Raw genomic sequence first — 19,114 nt, 5'->3', positions numbered from 1 at the left:
TTCTAGACGTTTTGATATCAGTGTTCTCAATATATTTATTCTTCTCGCAAAACCAGAGTCATCAAACATTGATTTCAGTTTCTTCCACAAGTCCACTGTTGTTTTTACTTCTCTTATGTGCACATATAAAGATGAATCAATCATAAGATTTATCTTCACTTTGGGCTTTGAATCTTCCAGTGAAACTACTTCTGAGACACATTTCACTAATCCTTCAAGAATAAGCACATTTTCGATAGCGAACACTGAATCTCCATAGTTCTCACGTCCTTTCAGCTTCGGCACATTAATCAGATAATTTGTCAGCATATTTGTCGACTCGAACAATTCCCCTTTGTGAACAGCAGCACGAACTGGACTTTGAATCATGACACATGGGTTTTAATCAGTGATTCCTGATACTTTTAATGATTGGGTTATCTGTGTACCTGGGCCCATAACCTGTTGAGGTTCCGTGGATATTGAGAACAAGATATACATGTACACATTCGGTGATTTATTATAACATTTTACATTGGTACACTTTACTACATGTTAGCACACATACAATGAATATGGACGAAATAGAACTGAAGAGAACAGCTTGTAGCAACAAAGATGTAGAAACAGTCAAAGATAACACACACATAGCTCCTCACATATCAATATCATTTAAATGGGTTTGACAAACTTAACAATTTGTTACTCTTTCCTCGGACACAGACAACATTGTGTGGTTGGCAATCCAGAATGATCTCAAGTTGATTTTTGAGGCGGAATGATTCCCGAACAATCGAAATGCAGACTTCTACAGCCAAGGTCAGTGGCAAGACGTCCATCACTAGGGAAAATATGTCATATCGAAGGGTGAAATTGTACAGAAGGAATAACATCATCACCAAGTTTCAAGGTGGCTGCTTGACTTTTTTGAGGTGATAATTATTACTTAATGGCTCACTACATTTATGGTCATAGTGGAAATAATGTTATCTTGCAAGAGAGTGCTAATTATATAGTGCCCTCCATTGCCTCACTCTTCCACTACCGTTGATAAATTTGTTTCATTTTTCCTATTCTACAGGTTCCTTTGTTTATTTTTACTGGTTCCCATTTTGAGTTATCCTTCTTCTCTTCTGCTTGACTGATCTGTACTCATATTGATGCACAGAACATAGTGCAGTGGTATCAGCGAGTTTTTCCTGAGCTTTTGTCTTTCTCTCACAATCTTCTCTCATTTCTCTCTTCATTTCACAAGAATATCTACCATTTCCCACCCTGCACCTCCTCAGCAGGGATCATGCTGCAGTGTGTGTGTGTGTGTGTGTGTGTGTGTGTGTGTGTGTGTGTGTGTGTGTGTGAGAGAGAGAGAGAGAGAGAGAGAGAGAGAGAGAGAGAGAGAGAGAGAGAGTTTTACTGCCGAAGAGGAAAAAACAACTTGATCTTGTCCCTATCTAGGTCTCCAGAGGAACACACATACACATTCTGAATTACAGATCATCATCTCTATTCTGCTTCCATGTATTTTCACTGCTTTAACATTTAAACTGAGGTGTGTTTGGCCATTTTCAAACAAAATTTTCCAGCCTTCACATAAAAAAAGTTTCTGTTATAGTACTTTTACAGATCTCTGACAATGCTTTTCAAATAGAAATATTTTTTCTTACAAAATGTATATAACTGCAGAAAGCTAGTTAATACTCTCTAACAGCATTCATACAAGAAAATATGTTCATAATTATTTGCTAAGTACCATTTCTCTCACAGAAGCACAGCTCAGAAATGAACTTCTGTTCACACCAACTAACATTTCTTGCAGAGAATACTTACCGTCAGTGTTTTCAGTGGACACCTTGGCAATAACCCACAACTGTTGGCTGTACGTAGTCATTGCAGGACTCCTCATAATGAAAGCTCGATTTGCTGAGTCACTTGCATTCAGGCGAACTCTTTCTTCTGTTGTACTCGTAATTGGTGGTCCTGTACAAGAAAATTAGCAGTTTTACTGAAACACATAATTATTTAACAAGTTGTCCACCTGATTTTCATGGAACAATTTTACAGGTAAATAACTGCAACTGCTAGTAACAATATATTTTGATGCTTGAGCTTCTCAGCGTGCTCTTAAAGAGTGTTGGCATATCTAGTAGTGCAGAAATTGCACTAGTAAAAAAACTGCAGCTTCAGAGCAACAACCTATAAGCTGCTGCTTTGTGGAAAAAATAAGTGAACTGCAGTAATATGCCAATGGAAAATTCTGTGTGTACTACAATAAATAGGAAAAATAAAGATAACCATTTACCATATTAAGGAAACATTGTGCAGCAGTCAGGTACACAAACAAAAAGTTCAATGTTACAACTCACCCATTAAACTTCCATTCTTCTTCAAAGAATCCTGTAGTACTACCACAGTAATATATGTAGAAGACTCACTGTAAATGTGGAAGCAGATAATGGTAGGATCTGGGCGAAAAGGTGTGTTTGCATAAATCAGTTGATAACAGTACTGCTCATCAATGGTAGAGCAATATTAATCAACGGGGAGGTTTCGGCACTCTACAGATTTATATTCTTACTTTAAATGCTTATGATGACAAAACAAAACAAAGTGACTATACGAAGTAAGTGAGTGGGTGAAATATTTGAGGATGGTGATTACAATGCAACAGAAGGGAGCAGAAAGAAATGCACAAATATACAAGACTACTGTCGCAAGGAAATAAGTGAGACACGTCTTCTGGAGTTCTAAGATAAGTTTCAACTGTTTCTAGAGAGCACAATCTTTCTGTATCACAAGAGAAGAAAAATGTAATATTGTTATCAGACTATATGAGAAAAAGTGGACTTCTTTAAGACAAAGACTACAGGTCAAAGTGCGAATGTTAAGCGTATTTCAATAGATGTAGTGTGTTATAGAATGAAGAAGAGGGTGGTAAGGAGAAGGGAGGGGCAGGAGAATTAAGCAATGTCTAAATTGAACTCGAAAAACGAAGGGAATCCACGTTCTGGAAAAGAGATTAAAAACCTGAGATTTGCTAATGATATTGTTCTAGTCACAAATAGAATAGAAGAACTTCAAATATTTATTAGAAAACTTGTGTTAGTCTACTTTGAAGTTGGTCTAAAATGACCTACGACAAAACAAAGATCATGATGAATGAAACAAGAGGGAAATACGAGTTGCAGGTACACAACTCCAAACGGTCACAGAATGTAGTCATCAGAGTAAATTTGTAAATATGAAAGCAGTCCTAAAATCAGAAATATTTTGACATATTAAATTGGACTAGGAAGTTTATGGAAGATATTCTTCAGTTTTCAAGTCTAAGATGTCAACTGAGCTGAAGAAAACAGTTTTTGACCAATGTATACTACCAGTAATAACTTATGGCTGTGAGACAAGGACATTAAGTGAGTTCATTGTTAGGCAGCTCAAAGAAGAATGAAAAGATCAGTGTTTGGCTACAAGACACAACAAAGGTCAGTGACATAGAGGAAAGAGTAAACACCATCAAAAGGCAATGGGCTGGTGAAATCACTCAAAGAAGGGATGGCAGATGATCAAAACAAATACTAGATTGGAGCCCTTAAAACAAATACTAGACTGGAGCCCTGAGTTAAAAGAAAAAGACCGAGGTGAAGATCACCAGACAGAGGGGCCAAAGACGTATGAAAGACAGCTGCATTCAAGTCGACATGGGAAGCTCAGGATCGAAGAACCTGTTAGGATCCTATGTTGCATGCCATCTCAAAGAGCCCACATCACCAAGTGATGATGTCAAAAATTGGTTGATGATGATAACATGAGGGCTATTCAGAAAGTGAGGAATGATCGGTCGCAAAATGGAAACCACTGTGAATAATCCTATGAGGCTTTTCACAGACGTTTTGGGCAGTGTCTCTCAGCTGCACTCTGCAGGGGCTGTGAAGACACTCCTGCAGCCTTTTCTATGGGAAGCGTTCGATCACCCACAACACAGCCATAATTGGTTCGTCCAGAGTATCACCTCTGTTCACATGAAATGCTGGATACGAAGACAATACTTGGGCACAGGCTACGCGCTATAGACCAGCGTAGAAAAGCACAGGCAGCTGCCTTCTATGATGATGGTGATGGAAATTTGGTATAATGCTCCAACAAATGTCTAAGTCAGAGTGGCAACTATGTAGAGAAGTACCTGGAAGGTATAGCTAAATGTGCAAAGAAAACAGTTTTGATTTTCACTGTGGTTTCCATTTCATGACCGATCATTCCTTACTTTCCAAACACCCCTCGTATATACGGTTTAACAATGTTTACATGTCTTACCTGCATTTATGATTCTCCCCCCAAGAGTATTCTTCTCCCTCGCTAAGTACTGAATTCCTGAATCCAAGTATTAGGTGGTCACCACTTTCCTTCATCTTCCATTTTCATTACATTTCAAAAATAAAAATTAAGTTAAAACCAAAAGGAAATAACCTCCTTTTCAAGCCAGGAGGAGGAGGAATTATGACCCCAGACATTTAATAAACAACAAAGTATACACAGGTAGATCCATAACACACTTAAATGAAAAACTGGGGACAATAATTAATAAATAGAGAGCCATAGCTTAAAAAGTAGGAGTTCCTACTACAGAGACAAGCAACTTGCATGATGAAAACAAGAATTGCATCTAGGCAATTACAAAAAGGCTTAATCGTTAAATGACCAACAAACGAAAACTGAAAAAAATCCAGAACCTAATAAATGCCAGACGACAAACAGCCAAAGACATTACAAGAATTAGAAGGAATCATCAACATGAAACTCAACAGAAGAAGTATTCAATCTGCATAAAGGACTATTGCTACATGTTTAAATATCAGTCTAAATATACTTTGCCTACACGTATGATGAAATATGAAAATGGCACATGACAATCAAGACAATGGTAAGACTTGGCAGAATGCTGCCATTAATTACCCAAGTGTGAAGAGAAAAATGGCTGCCTCGAGTTTGACCACAACATTAAAAGCAAAACGCCAACCAAAAATTTTCCACTACCGAATTACAACAAAGTGGTCACAGAAATTGGCTCACTGAAGAATTACAAAGCAGCAGCAGAAATTCAACTGATGGCAGAATTTTGGAAGTATGCCAATGATCAAACACTTGAGAAGCCACATAAACATACAATCAACATTTTGAAAACTGAAAGAATGCCTGAGGAATGGAACAAATTGGTAATCTATATCTGTCAGGAGGTTACCACTACTGGTTATCACATATAAGATTTTATCCTGTCTGCCTGCTTAGCTGAGTGGTAAGTTGCTTGCCTCCCATGCAGCAGGCCCGGGTTCGATTCCCAGCTGGGTTGGAGATTTTCTCTGCTCGTGGACTTGTGTTGTCCTCATCATCATATCATCCTCATAATTGGCACAAGTCGCCCAATGTGGCATCAACTGAAATAAGACTTGCACTCGGTGACCAAACTTCCGTGGATGGGGCCTCCTGGCCAACTATGCCACATGGCTCATTTCATTTCAGATTTTATCCAAAATTAGTCACACAGGAATTCAAGAGCTTGAACAAGAACTTGGAGAAAACAGAGGTCAATTCCGTCCAGGCAAAGTTTTCTGGACCTAATCATCAGTTCTTAGTGTATCATGACCATCAAACAGTTTGAAATAAGAGTCTTTTATTACTTTTATTGTTTCAAAAAATGTAACACTGTCAACCGGAGTTGTTATGGAAAACCGTAAGCAATTTGGTGCACACCAAAACTTACTGACATCATTGAAATCAGACACTGTAATATTAAATGAAGAGTTAAATTTATAGGTGACTGTTTTAATCATAATTAGACTAGGTCACTGGGATGAACTCTCACCAACACTGTTTAACTGTGCAATGGAGGCTGTCACAGGTGAGTAGCAAACGAAATGGTGATCAAACATTTGAGATTGGTAGAAATATAAAAGTTGAGTGCATCGTATTTGAAACTTCCTGCCAGATTAAAACTGTGTGCTGGACCGAGACTCGAACTCGGGACCTTTGCCTTTCGCGGGCAAGTGCTCTACTGACTGAGCTACCCAAGCACGACTCACGCCCCGTCCTCACAGCTTTAATTCCGCCAGTACCTCGTCTCCTACCTTCCAAACTTTACAGAAGCTCTCCTGCGAACCTGCATCATATTTGTACACGATCTCAAACTATTGGGATCAGCAAGAAAGAGACAGCTCCAAACTGAACATCTGGGAAACACAGCAACAAAAGTGGGAGTACAAACTTCATTCAGGTGGAAACAATGGCAACCTTCACGACTGGTTTTAGAAACTCCTTGGTAGAATATAAATAATGATAGGATTAAAAGTACCAGTTCATCATATAGTTGTGTCACTAACAGCCAGATGCACACGACTTAGAACATAATCAAGCTTTCAGATGAATCCTTTTCCAGAGCTAACAGAGTATACACACTTACAAATACATGCAAACACAACTGCATGGCTACATTGTCCCAGCCAACTACATTGTATTGTACTGACCCTGAGGCCTGACAGGTGAGTGTATCTTTGACTGTAATAATATTATGAGAAGCATAGTTGCTACTCACCATATAGCAGACATGTGAGTCGCAGATAGGCACATCAAAAATACTGCCAGATAGTGATCTTTCAGCCACCAAGGCCTTTGTCAAAAATAGACAACATACACACACAGCCATGTAGTCTGAGGTGCCTTGTCACTGTCTGTGCAGCCCCCCCCCCCCTCCGTCAAAGGTTTGAATCCTACCTCAGGCATGGGTGGGTGTGAGTGTTGTCCTTAGCGCAAGTTAGTTTAAGGTAGATAGCTGTATTTACTCGAATCTAAGCCGCACTCAAATCTAAGCCGGAGCTGAAAAATGAGACTCGAAATCAAGGAAAAAAAATTTCCCAAATCTAAGCCGCACCTGAAATTTGAGACTCGAAATTCAAGGGGAGAGAAAAGTCTTAGACTGCACCTCCAAATCGAAACAAAGTTGGTCCATTGTAACATGAGACACAATTTGGGTCGAATGGGTGAAGATACAGCTACAGTAGTTTGGTTCGAGTCGTAAGCTTAACAGTTAAGCTTTACCAAGTAGCTATTGCTATGTGTCAGGCGCTCCGTCTGTATTTATACGGGTACCCTTCCTTTTTCACGTGCTTCGTCTGGTTTGAATCAATTGCTTATTTCTTAGATCTGATAAGTGCCATTCTCTTTGTTATAGGTTTTTACGTCACTCTAAGCTGAAAATGCATTATTGTACTGTGTCATGCATTGTTTGTCGCATTCTGATAATGAGTGTTTACAACCTGTCGCCGCTCGCGGCATGGCTTGCTTTCGTGGGTGCTACCGCAGCTTACAATAAAAAAAAAGAGGAATTGTCTCATAAGTGAAACAATGGCAAGAGACTGCTATTTGTTGTTACTTACACTGCTGCTTTCTTTGATAATGATCAACAAGAACCAAATAATAGACTGCGTATGATAGATGTTCTGAACGAGAGTTCACCGAAAATTTTGCTCCGTTTGAAAATCTTTGCAGACGCCTCTTTAGTACATTACATTCTCCACAGAAATTAGAGTTTTCTTAGATTTAAAAATCTAGTCAGTTGCCGAGCTTCATTTCTATTCAGAATAAGAATTATACGAATATAAACATGACATGGTATGTATATTCTAGCGCGTTTACTGTTGTCTCACTCTAGTTTTGTAGTTTATTAGGCTTATAGGATTTAAACGAGATAGCAGCAAACACGAAAGAATACATGGCATAATGTTTACATTCTTCTACCTTTACTGACACAGAGGTTTTGGCGCCAGTATTTATCTTTGTGCCTGCAAAGCATGCCTGTGTATTCGATGGCAGAAGTTAGTTGTGGCGGCACCTACCAACATTTTTAGAACTTCCGCTTACTTTGCACTCGATTCTAAGCCGCAGGTGGTTTTTTTGGATTACAAAAATCGGAAAAAAAGTGCGGCTTAGATTTGAGTAAATACGGTAAGTAACGCGTAAGCTTAGGGACCAATGACCTCAGCAGTTTGGTCCTATAGGACCTTACCACAAACATCCAAAATAAATACACACACACTCAAGCAAATGCAACATGCACACACATGACCACAGTCTCTGGCTGCGAGGCCAGACTGCAAGCCAGGCCTCAGCAGCCAGATATTGTGGTCATGTGTGTGTGAATTAAGTTTGTGTTAATGTGTGGGCATCTGGTGTCTATTTTCGACAAAAGCCTTGTTAGTCTAAAGCTCACTTTCTGACTGTCTTTTTGTTGTGCTTATCCTGTGACTCAGCACCTCCACTATGTGGTAAGTAGCAGCTATCCTTTTCATAATATTGTTACATTCCATCCTGGATTTTCCACTGTTTGACTGTAATAAACTTTATTGAATCTCACTGAGACCAACTGACTTATCTGAGCTCAAATCATCAAGTACTCTGTCAAATTATGACTGTAATATTGAATCACTTAGCTCTCCCACATCAACTTTGTTTCTCTTAAATCGTGTTGTGTTCTATTGCACAGACTGTAACTGGTAAGTTATTACAAGCCTTGCTTGTATACTAATTCTCCACATGTACAGATGAAACTAAGAATCATTCCATGCTTTTTTCTTATTGTTTTATAGTGCTACTAAAACTGACAAATAAGTTGAAAACAGTGTAGCCACTGAAATATTTTATGGTAACATCTGAGTGTTATATACTTATTGTTAAAAATGATCATTACATCTTTATATTTTGTGACAATACATTTCTGAGAAAATGCCATCTTACACAAGCATCTACAAGTAGAAAACAACATTTATCTATTTACTTATGGCAGTTTGGTCATCACAGCATAATCAAAAATTAGAGAATACTATAAAAATGTACTACAGTTGAGACAGCTTAAGAGGCTCCCTGAAAGCTAGCAGCACTATGGCCAGCTTTTAACTGTGAAGCACAAATGCCTGCAGTTGAGACAAGAGCCCCCTGTAGCACTGCAAGGAAATTGAGGCATTGCTAGACAGACTTTTATGAAGTCGTGTTATGTGACATGCTGATGTGGACACGCAAAGCTGTTGCACCCACACCTCTGCAACTGCCACAGAGCTTCTTATTCTGTCTCAACTGTAAATGTTTAAGGAAGATTAAGATCTAATGATTGTCCTTATAAGTACCATTAAGGATAAAATTATCTCTGTGCCAGCATCTAGCTGTTGGCAGAGAGAGGTGTCTTGAACACTTCGAGATTTTTGAGTTACTGGTGAACTGGAAAGATCTGGCTGGCCAAGATTCTCTGTATTCTCTCATAAGTGCAGTTTTCTAGTACAAATCTGGCGAGGACATGTGGAACAGATCAGGAGGGAATTGTATAGAGGTTGATTTTGCATTACCAGTAATAACGTGCAGTGATTCGGTGGGCCTGTTCAATAGATTAATGCAGACGCTCTTGAGCTATACAAGAGAAATAGAGGTTATTTTGTATTACCAGCAATAATGTGCATTGATTTGGTGGGCCTTTTCAATAAGTTAATGCAGACACTGTTGAGCTATACAAGAGAAAAACGCTCAGCAGCAAGTACACATCACCCATGGCAGGTGATCACAATATTGATGTAAAAGAATTTCAGGAGGTTTGACACAAGGACACCATTCCTCATTCAGGTTTTGGCAGTAAATCTACACAATTTAGAAAGAAAAAATAACTACAGTATATGTTAGGGCTATCAGTGAACCAGATGCTTCTAAATTATGTGCCTATAGTGAAGACATACTCACCTGCCAAACCAATGAAGACCCCAAGTCCAAAACATGCAAAGAATGCAAGGAATACCATGACAAATTCCCTCTTGTGCATAGAATACAGTCGCATCTGAACTGACCTGTTAACATATTAATGGTGTAGACCAGTTTAAAAAAAGTGAAGATATTGCATTTTTTTGTACTGAGCTACAGACACAAGAAACAATTATCTTTATTATGGAAAAAGTGGGGGAAACATTTTGAAAAATGACTGTTCTATTACCTTGATTTTGTTACAAAACTGGAGCACTTATATAGTGCATTTCCTCAAAAAGTGAGATATTGTGCTTTAACAAGTCATGTTAATACACAGTGTGTACCTGAACTCCACCAACAATATTTCTGAGGTTGTTCAGTGACATTTTCTTAGTATTTGATACAAGAGACATGTGGTTTCAACTGGCTCATTACGGGCAATAAAGTAGTTATGGCTTATTGATTTTATTACCCCAATTACCCTCCTCTCTGTGACCAAACAGTGACAGCGCCTGTAATATAACAACACTGTCCAGAGGTCATGAAGGTCCAACGGTACCAAACAGCCGTCATGTCATACTCAGCCCTTAGGCATCACAGATGTGGATTACGGAGGGGTGTGTGGTTAGCACACCGCTCTCCCAGCTGTTGTCAGTTTTCATGACTGGTGTCACTACCCCTTAATCAAGTAGCTCCTCAATTGGAAGCCTGTAATATGCAATTACCAAAATATATATCACATATGAAACACATATGATGACTGTTCAAAAAATTCTGGAATATTCGTAATTTTGTGCCATGGTGTGTTGGAGTGAAATGTGGTTGGCATCCCCGCATATGTCTGAGTTTAAAGAGTAACTGCCGGAAGTTTCATCGTAGTTTGTCTGTCGGTGTCAGCGCTGCAGAATGATGTGACATAGTTTGCAAATTACAAGAAGGCAAGTTAATAGAGCAATGCATCCACATTAAATTTTGTGTGAAACTCAAGAAAACCTTTACAGATACACACCAAATGATGTAGGAAGTCTATGGTAATGATTGCTTAAGCTGTAGTTGGTGTTACGAATAGCTGACACAGTTTAAAAACGGCCAGACAGAAGTCAAAGATGACCCTCGTTCAGGGCATCCTTAGACGTCTACCAACGATGCTCATGTCGGGAACGTCAATGAAGTTGTGTGTGCTAATCGAAGACTGACTGACTGAGAGACTGCAGAAGAGTGTAACATTTCAGCTGGATCATGTCATGAAAGCCTGACACAGCATCTTGGAATGCATCATGTTGCTGCCACATACGTCCCACAGCTCATGAATCAAGACCAGAAAAACCTTTGCCTTACAATCTGTGACGAGCTTTTGGATTGTGCAAATGAGAACAAGATGTTCCTTAAGAGAATTGCAACTGATGATGAGATGTGAGTCTACAGTTACGATGTTCAGACCAAGGTCCAGTCACAATAAGTTGGGAAAGGTTCTCCAAGACCAAAAAAAGAGCTCATCAGGTCAGGTGAAATGTCAAAGCCATGCTGATACTTTTCTTTGATTTTGAGGGATTACTTAATCATGAATTCATGCCACAGGGACAAACTGTTAATCAATGGTGCTATTGGGACATGTAGTGAGTCTGTGAGAAAATGGGAGAAGAAAACGACCTGAAATATGACGAGACAATTCATGGCTCTTGCATCATGATAAAGTACCCTCACATTCATCCATGTTGTGTGTGACTATTGCACAAAAAACAAAATCACTGCACTGCCCCATCCTTCGTACTCTCTAGACCTGGTCCCTGCTGACTTTTGTTAATTCCCAAAGTTGAAAACCCCATTGAAAGAATGAAGATTTGCAACAATAGACAAGATAAAAGAAAGCTTACAGACGGTGCTTTATATGATCCAGCAAGAGGTGTACAAGACTGCTTCCGGAAGTGGAAATGGCATTGGGATAGATGTATCAATTGTGGAGGAGGGTATTTCAAAGGCGACCATGCACAATAAGTAAAAGATTAGCTCAGAAAAATTTTGAGGACAAAGTTCCAGAGTATTTTGAACAGACCTCGTATAGATTTATCTCAGAACATTTAATCTGTCCTGTCACTAATGTAACAAATCCAAAAATGTTCCCATGTAGGTATTATTCAAAATGTTGACCATAATGATTATGGCAGAGTGTCAGTGTCTGTTATCATACATCTAACATTGCTGGAAAAAGGAACCTGAGATGGAACCAAATAGTACTAAATGCAAGCTTGAGCTGAAGGGTAAAGTGGGTGTTACTGTTGTCAACAGCAAGCATCACGAGTAAATGGAGAAAGTTTGTTTCAAAACAAGACACGAAGCACATAATGCCAAAATTTGCATTGTTGTACAGATATATTCACTGAAATATAGATATGAAGATAAACGGGGGTAAATGATTGAAATTACTGTGTAATAAGCTACTGGACTCCAGGAGTCACCTACACCAAAATGCACAGAAAATGTCCTTGAATAACTCCAAAAATAAAATTACCAAATATGCAGCAACCAGTCACAAAATCATGTTTAATTTATTCACTTTTGCAAATCGATTACAACTGATTAACAGCCATCATTGGTGTTACAAATACAAGAATAAAAATAATTAATAACAGTCACCAAATGAATAAATGTACATAAAGCAACTTAAACCAATTAAATGTATATAGACGCATTAAACCATTTAAAATGAACATACAAATTTACCTTTCAACCAGTATGTGCCCTGAGTAGTAATACTGTCTTACGCAGAGGTCAAACATAAAGTGATACATCAAGAATTGACTATGACAACAACAAACCATAAGAGAACGTCGCAAAGCAAACCCACCCTCTATGCGAAAAGATACAGCTAAAATACAAACGAGAAGAAGAAGAAAAAAGAAGTATGACATACAAAGTGAGGTAAAATATAATGATATAATACTAAAATATTAAAATGAAATGGATATATTGACAAAGATTTTGTCAGCTACATAGTACAGTTATATACGCCAAAAAGCAATTGTACAAATTAGTAAAAAGGAACAAACATAGATGAGAAGCACACCATCAAAAAAATTAAAAAATTTCCTTTTTACTAATTTGTACAACCGCTTTTTGGAGTATATAACTGTACTACATGGTTGACAAAATCTTTGTCAATATATCCACTTGATGTTAATATTTTAGTACTATATCATTATATTTCACCTCACTTTGTATGTCATACTTCTTTCTTCTTCTTCTTCTTCTTCTCATTTTTATTTTAGCTGTATCTTTTCACATAGAGCGCAGGTTTGCTTTGCAATGCCCCCTTACGGTTTCTTGCTGTCATAGTCAATTCTCGACGTATCACTATATGTTTGACCTCTGCTTAAGACAGTATTACTACTCAGGGCACATATTGGTTGAAAGGTAAATTTGTATGTTCATTTTAAATGGTTTAATGTGTCTATATACATTTAATTGGTTTATGTTGCTTTATGTACATTTATTAATTTGGTCACTGTTATTAATTATTTTTATTCTTGTATTTGTAGCACCGATGATGGCTGTTAATCAGTTGAAATCAATTTGCAAAAGTGAATAAATAAATCATGATTTTGCGACTGGTTGCTGCATATTTGGTTTTTATGGTTTACGGTCGTTGTACGACTTGGGAATCACATGGAGCCCACCATTCATAACTCCAAAAATGTTGTCAGTAGAGATTTTTATTATATTGTGCCACAACTGTCTTAACCATTTTTATCTAGAAGCAAAAAATTAATCAAGCAAATGTTGTTTAATCACTTGGGAACATTAACTACCAAATATGCTTTTCTTGTAGCTATGTTCAACTGAAGATACGAACAGCGTTACGTCTATTTTAAATAGCACCCTATATTTATTATTTGGTTATTCATTTCCTCTCCTCAAGATATTTTCAAAGATGTAGCACAGTGTACCATTCACATAAACATGACATTAAAAATGCAAGGCTAAACTAAGTTTGGCTCTCTTGTACTAGCACACAGTGCACGTATCCGGAGTAATGTGACTCATTCACTTGCTGGAGATGACAGTAAACAAACAAGGAAAATTCACACTGATCACTCAATCAACCAATTCCAGTTAAAGGTTTGTCGGAATACGATGTACACCAATGAACTGAGTATACAGGTGCTATTCATCTATGGAGAATGTAAGCTGCCACTATAGAGAATGTAAGTTAGCAGAACAGCCAGTGTGCATTTTCCTTGTATTTCAATTTGTTTACTGTCAACTCGAGCAAGTGGACAAATTACGTTATCCTGGATACCTGCACTGTGTGCTAGTACAAAAGAATCAAAGTGAATTTTATGTTACATTTTTAACAACACTATGTACCAGATTTCTTGATTATCAGCTCATTAAACACATTCACGTGGGCTCCAAAGTAGAGTAGACAGGAGACATGACACGAAGGATTTTAAAATTCTGACTCCTGTTTCTAATAAAAAGTCTTAGGACTGTAGTAATTTCAATGTCGCCTCAGCTAGCATAGAGCTGGTATGAGGTAAATAAGAAGTGAAGGGTTCCTCAAATAAAAATAACCAAGTTTGTAATAGTTTACTACTTAATCCTTTCTATGAAAACTACCTACAATACATTCTAAGCTGATGTGATGTAATTGAAGCAGCAGAAACTGTAACTCTTTCTTCTCTCCGATGCCCTACTTCACAATGATCTCATCAAAACTAACATTGTAACATGAACAGATGAAATGTTATACCCTCTGTTTATTACTATTACTGGGTAATGAAAGGAAGGGGTGAAGCAAAATGCAAGTGAGTGAGATGAAATTCTTGGTAAATAGTATTGGAGTGACAAAGATGTACAGGTTAAGGAATGAGAGGATCAGGAAATTAGTGAAGCATGAACCATTACCGCATAGGATAGAGGAACCAAGTCTTAATGAAATGGAGATGTTAAGCAAATGGAGGAGAAGAGGATACCCAGAAATGTGAAAAAGATGAAGGGGGAGCAAAAAAGAGCAAGTGGAAGACTAAGAAACATGGGGCTAAAAGGACAGGGTGCAGAAGAGAGGAGAAGACTGGATGAAGGTGAAACGGACAGACGATGGGTGACAGAAAATGAGGGAGAGGTTATTTTCCAAACAGATCCAGCCACCGGCTTGAAACTGTACAAGATGATAAGGATTTATTAGTTCTACTAATATCAAATTCATTTGATATAGTTCATGCACGTTTGTTTAGTATCTTGTTAGCACAGTCACCATTGATAAAAGTGTCCCTGGTATCTACGGGTGCATAGCATTTTGAGAAAGGCTAAAATAAATTTGGAAACCCTGTAGGAATAAATGTACAGATATGGTTCTGGGAGTCAAAAGCTTTATGAAATTCAAACTGATTAATGGCATCATTACTATCATAGCCATATTTGGTTGTGAAACGTGGATCCTTAAAAAATGCTGTAAGGAAGAGATTACAGCATTACAAATGCAGATCACAAATGATTGGAAGAATTTTTTACTAAGTTACTCACATAAGTGAAGTAGGAAACAGAATCTTTAGAACCAAATTACAACTGACATGCACAGCCAACTGCTTTTATATATAAGATCTGTGTTCTTAAGTTGCAAATCCCCATCAGCATTACTCGTTAAATATAAAACAGACACATAGCAGCTGAATAATATACCTTAGAAACAAGTAGTCTTCTATACTGCTGATATTATTTTGGAGCCTCTGTAGCACATTTGTACACCTCTAGTTACGTTTTGCCCAATTTTCCCACTGCCCACATTCATTTCCACTTGCAAATCATTTTTGACAAAAGCATGTTTCTTTCACTGGTAGATGTTTCCCTTTATTTCACCATTCTACTCATTATTGCTCCTTTGCTGTGCTCATCTTATTTCCTAGATATCTATATCGATTCATTTCTTTTATTATACACTCTGAATTTTCATGTTTAACAGGCTGTTATTTTCAGTCTCAATGCTCTTCATAAATTCTGTGTTAGTTACAAATATCATTTCAACTTCTGAGTAACAAAGTTAGTTGATTAATCTGCGCAGTTCTTTTAAATCCTCCATTGAGCCAGCCACAAAAACTTTATTGCTTGTAGAAAAATCTTCTCAGAGTTCAGACTGAGAATAACTTTGATGTCAATTTTGCTAGTTTCCCTTGACATAAGTGTGTGGTATTTACTCTTATTCTTGGTATTTCTCGTCACTTCTTCAAAGCTTAGCAATGGTATCCAGTCTACTTACAATTCATTCCTGCTATTCATAATTCTTTTATTTCCTTAACTGGTTCTTCAAAACATAATTTAAACAACTGAGATGATGAACTACGGCTCTGTATTGTTATCACCCTTTCATCAAATGGTTCAAATGGCTCTGAGCACTATGCGACTTAACTTCTGAGGTCATCAGTCGCCTAGAACTTGGAACTAATCAAACCTAACTAACCTAAGGACACCACACACATCCATGCCTGAGGCAGGATTCGAACCTGTGACCGTAGCGGTCGCTCGGCTCCAGACTGTAGCACCTAGAACCGCACGGCCACTCCGGCCGTCACCCTTTCGTCCCTGTGCTTCTTTCCTTGTCACCTTGGAATCCAGAGTCTCTTATTCCAATAAAACATCTGAGTGCTTTATCACTTTACAACGAGGCAAACTGATGATGATGAGTCAGGTGACAGTAAGAATGCAAAAGAGACAAGGTACAATATGTCCAATACTTCAATAAATTAACTCCTGTCCTAATATCTACATTTCTGTTGTTAAGTCCTACTTTGTATCTCAGTGTCATACTATCACCTCCTATGTACTCTGATGAAATACTCACTCTCTAGCAAAGTATTTTTTACAATGAAAAATACCATGCCTGGCACGAAATCTGTAGCACTCAGAAGACATGGTCAGATGTCAATGTAATTCCATGCATGTTCACACCATTAGCAGATTTGTAAATGATTAGAGTTACAATCATCTGTGACAGGGAGAATGGCCATCAGAGTGCATTAGTATTGTTCGTGTTTAGTGTTGTTACCAGGCCCAGTATTGTATACAGGGGCATGAACAGATGTTGACTGATCACTGTGAAGGACACATAGATGCCACGTACTCATATGACGCAGCATTATCAGCATCTGACAGTTTGAAACAGGCGTCATTGTGGGTCTCCATCTGGCTGGTTGGCTGAATCCAGCAATATTCTTATTTGTGGGACATTTGGATGTGAAGCAGCCTGATGCTGGACAGCAAGGGAATGCAAGGGCAGGTATATTGGTTGTCAATGTTCCAGTCAACTATTTCTGACCACCATAAGGGATGAATGCTGTATTGTGCACAAAGCACATTACCACCCATTCATTTCTGCACCTGCCATCCAAGAACAAGTAATGGCTTCCCTGCAACATTCTGTGCCAGCCCACACCATTTGGTGGAGACTAGCAGCAGCCACACTATGGAATTACTTTTGCAACATTCTGTGCCAGCCCACACCATTTGGTGGAGACTAGCAGCAGCCACACTATGGAATTACTGTACCATAGACAGGCTGCCATTAACATAACAGCACATCAAGTGTGTCTGGAATAGTGCCATCACTGGGAAGAATAGCGGTTGATGAATGGCACCCCACTGTGTTCAGTCAAAGAATTGCAGTTCTGCACTACTTCAGATGACCATCATCAGCAATATGGCAGCAACCTGGGGAGAGGCCCCATTCTTCCAATGTTTTGAAGAGGCACAGCAATATTACTGCAGGCATCATGGTGTGGGGAACCAACACATATGACTTCAAGTCATGGCTGACAGTGATTGAGGGCACCCTCAAGGCACAACACTTTGTCACCAACATGCTGTGTCTTCATATGTTATTCCTCATGCAACAGTATCATGGTGACATTTTTCAACAATGCTCATCCATACGTGCCATGTATCTCTATGAATTCCTGATAATGTTCCAGTGCCCCCATGGCCAGCAACATCCCCAGATATGTTCCCAATAGAATATTGTAGGATCAGCTCAAATATCAACTCTGTCCCAGTACTAGTCTCCAGGATGTCAAAGAACACAGGTGACAAAGAACTGTTACAACAGCTGTGGGTCAGCTTGCCTCAGGAATGGTTGTAACGGCCTATGACATCCTCCCCAACTGAATTAAGTGCATGCATCAAGGCAAAATTGGTTGCAACATCACAGTGCTAAGTGGGCATCTACTTTAATTTGACTCAGTTTTGTAATGGTATTATTTTACAGTGTAATTCTAGTTGTGTTCATGACATCTTAAAATTGCAGAAGAAAGCTATTACAATAATTACTGGTTCTTGATATAAAGCACAATGTAAATTTTTGTTTTGTGAACAAAAAATATTGACAGTAATAAACTTACATATATACTATGTTTTAATTTATACAAAGAAGAAGTTACCAGAAGCAAAACGCAGAGAAAATATACATTGTTAAACAGAAGAAGCAATAGATGCATTTATACTCTATACCACAGACTGATCAATAGACAAACTATTCTACAATATAAAGAAATTTACCATTTAGCGAATTAGAACATAAAATTGTAATGTTAAGAACTACTACAGCTTTTTTTTAAACTATAAACTGTATAATATTATGTGTGTGATGTTGCCTACTGCTGTTATGGCCTAAGGACAATTATTACCACTGAAATGTCATTACAATCCTCTCAACCTGTGAAGTTTCATATTGAGGCTCTCTTTTTGGTAGCTTCTATTTTTTTGTCAGGCACTGTATACTGTCATGCATTTTGTAATGGACTGTGATTACAATAGAGTTCACACCAGTATTAGCACTTCACTGACCCTCTAATAGAAAGGTGAACGGTCAACGGCTTATGCTCTTATTTCTGGAAATGAACCGAAGATCCTCTACTCAGCTTTCTCCCAATGTAATAACCTGAGTTTTCCTAATCATCACAGTCTAGTATTGCCAGCTTCCTGTGCCCTTCTTAGCAAATCCATAAATAAAAGTAATCCCAAATCTTTTGCAAATGACTGAGAATGTGTATTTTATAAACCTCAGAATATGAATTGATCATGTAGATCAGCCCATCTAACACGTACAATTTTGTAAAAATTGTGTAGCTAGATATAGCCATCTCACCTTTCACACCGGTCATGATGGTATGCTGGAGCAATGTATCGATTGAACTCACTGAACAGGTCACTAAATTGTGATAACGTACTGCGAATTTTTAATCCCCATCCAGCTGAAGGCAGATGATATGAATATCCAAGACCTGCTCCATCAATTTTGGCCATCATGTAATACCCTGCAACAGACAAGCATTAGCTATTTTTCTAGTAAAGGAAGAGAGAATGGCAAAAGCAATACCTCAAG

The 19,114-nt window shown here is 38.2% G+C and overlaps 1 protein-coding gene across 2 annotated transcripts in view; it reads right to left on the bottom strand.

Moving 5' to 3' along the window:
* LOC124777117 (transmembrane protein 181) overlaps positions 1 to 19,114 on the bottom strand; it is a 218,266-nt gene that overhangs the window by 96,195 nt on the left and 102,957 nt on the right. Inside the window, exons 2-4 of one of the 2 annotated variants that reach the window (XM_047252401.1) lie at positions 18,878 to 19,046; positions 9,745 to 9,848; positions 1,807 to 1,956 (exon numbers count right to left, since the gene is read on the bottom strand). In XM_047252401.1, the coding sequence (XP_047108357.1) occupies positions 1,807 to 1,956; positions 9,745 to 9,848; positions 18,878 to 19,038 (415 nt within the window). In that variant the 5' untranslated portion in view covers positions 19,039 to 19,046. Of the gene's footprint in view, positions 1 to 1,806; positions 1,957 to 9,744; positions 9,849 to 18,877; positions 19,047 to 19,114 lie in introns of those variants that run through there. The other variant, XM_047252402.1, reaches the window with a different exon arrangement.

This window comes from Schistocerca piceifrons, chromosome 2 (assembly GCF_021461385.2).
Source record: "Schistocerca piceifrons isolate TAMUIC-IGC-003096 chromosome 2, iqSchPice1.1, whole genome shotgun sequence".
Classification (NCBI taxonomy): domain Eukaryota; kingdom Metazoa; phylum Arthropoda; class Insecta; order Orthoptera; family Acrididae; genus Schistocerca; species Schistocerca piceifrons.
The sequence above is the reverse complement of the archived record's forward strand: the minus strand, read 5'-3'. Positions and strand labels throughout refer to the sequence as shown.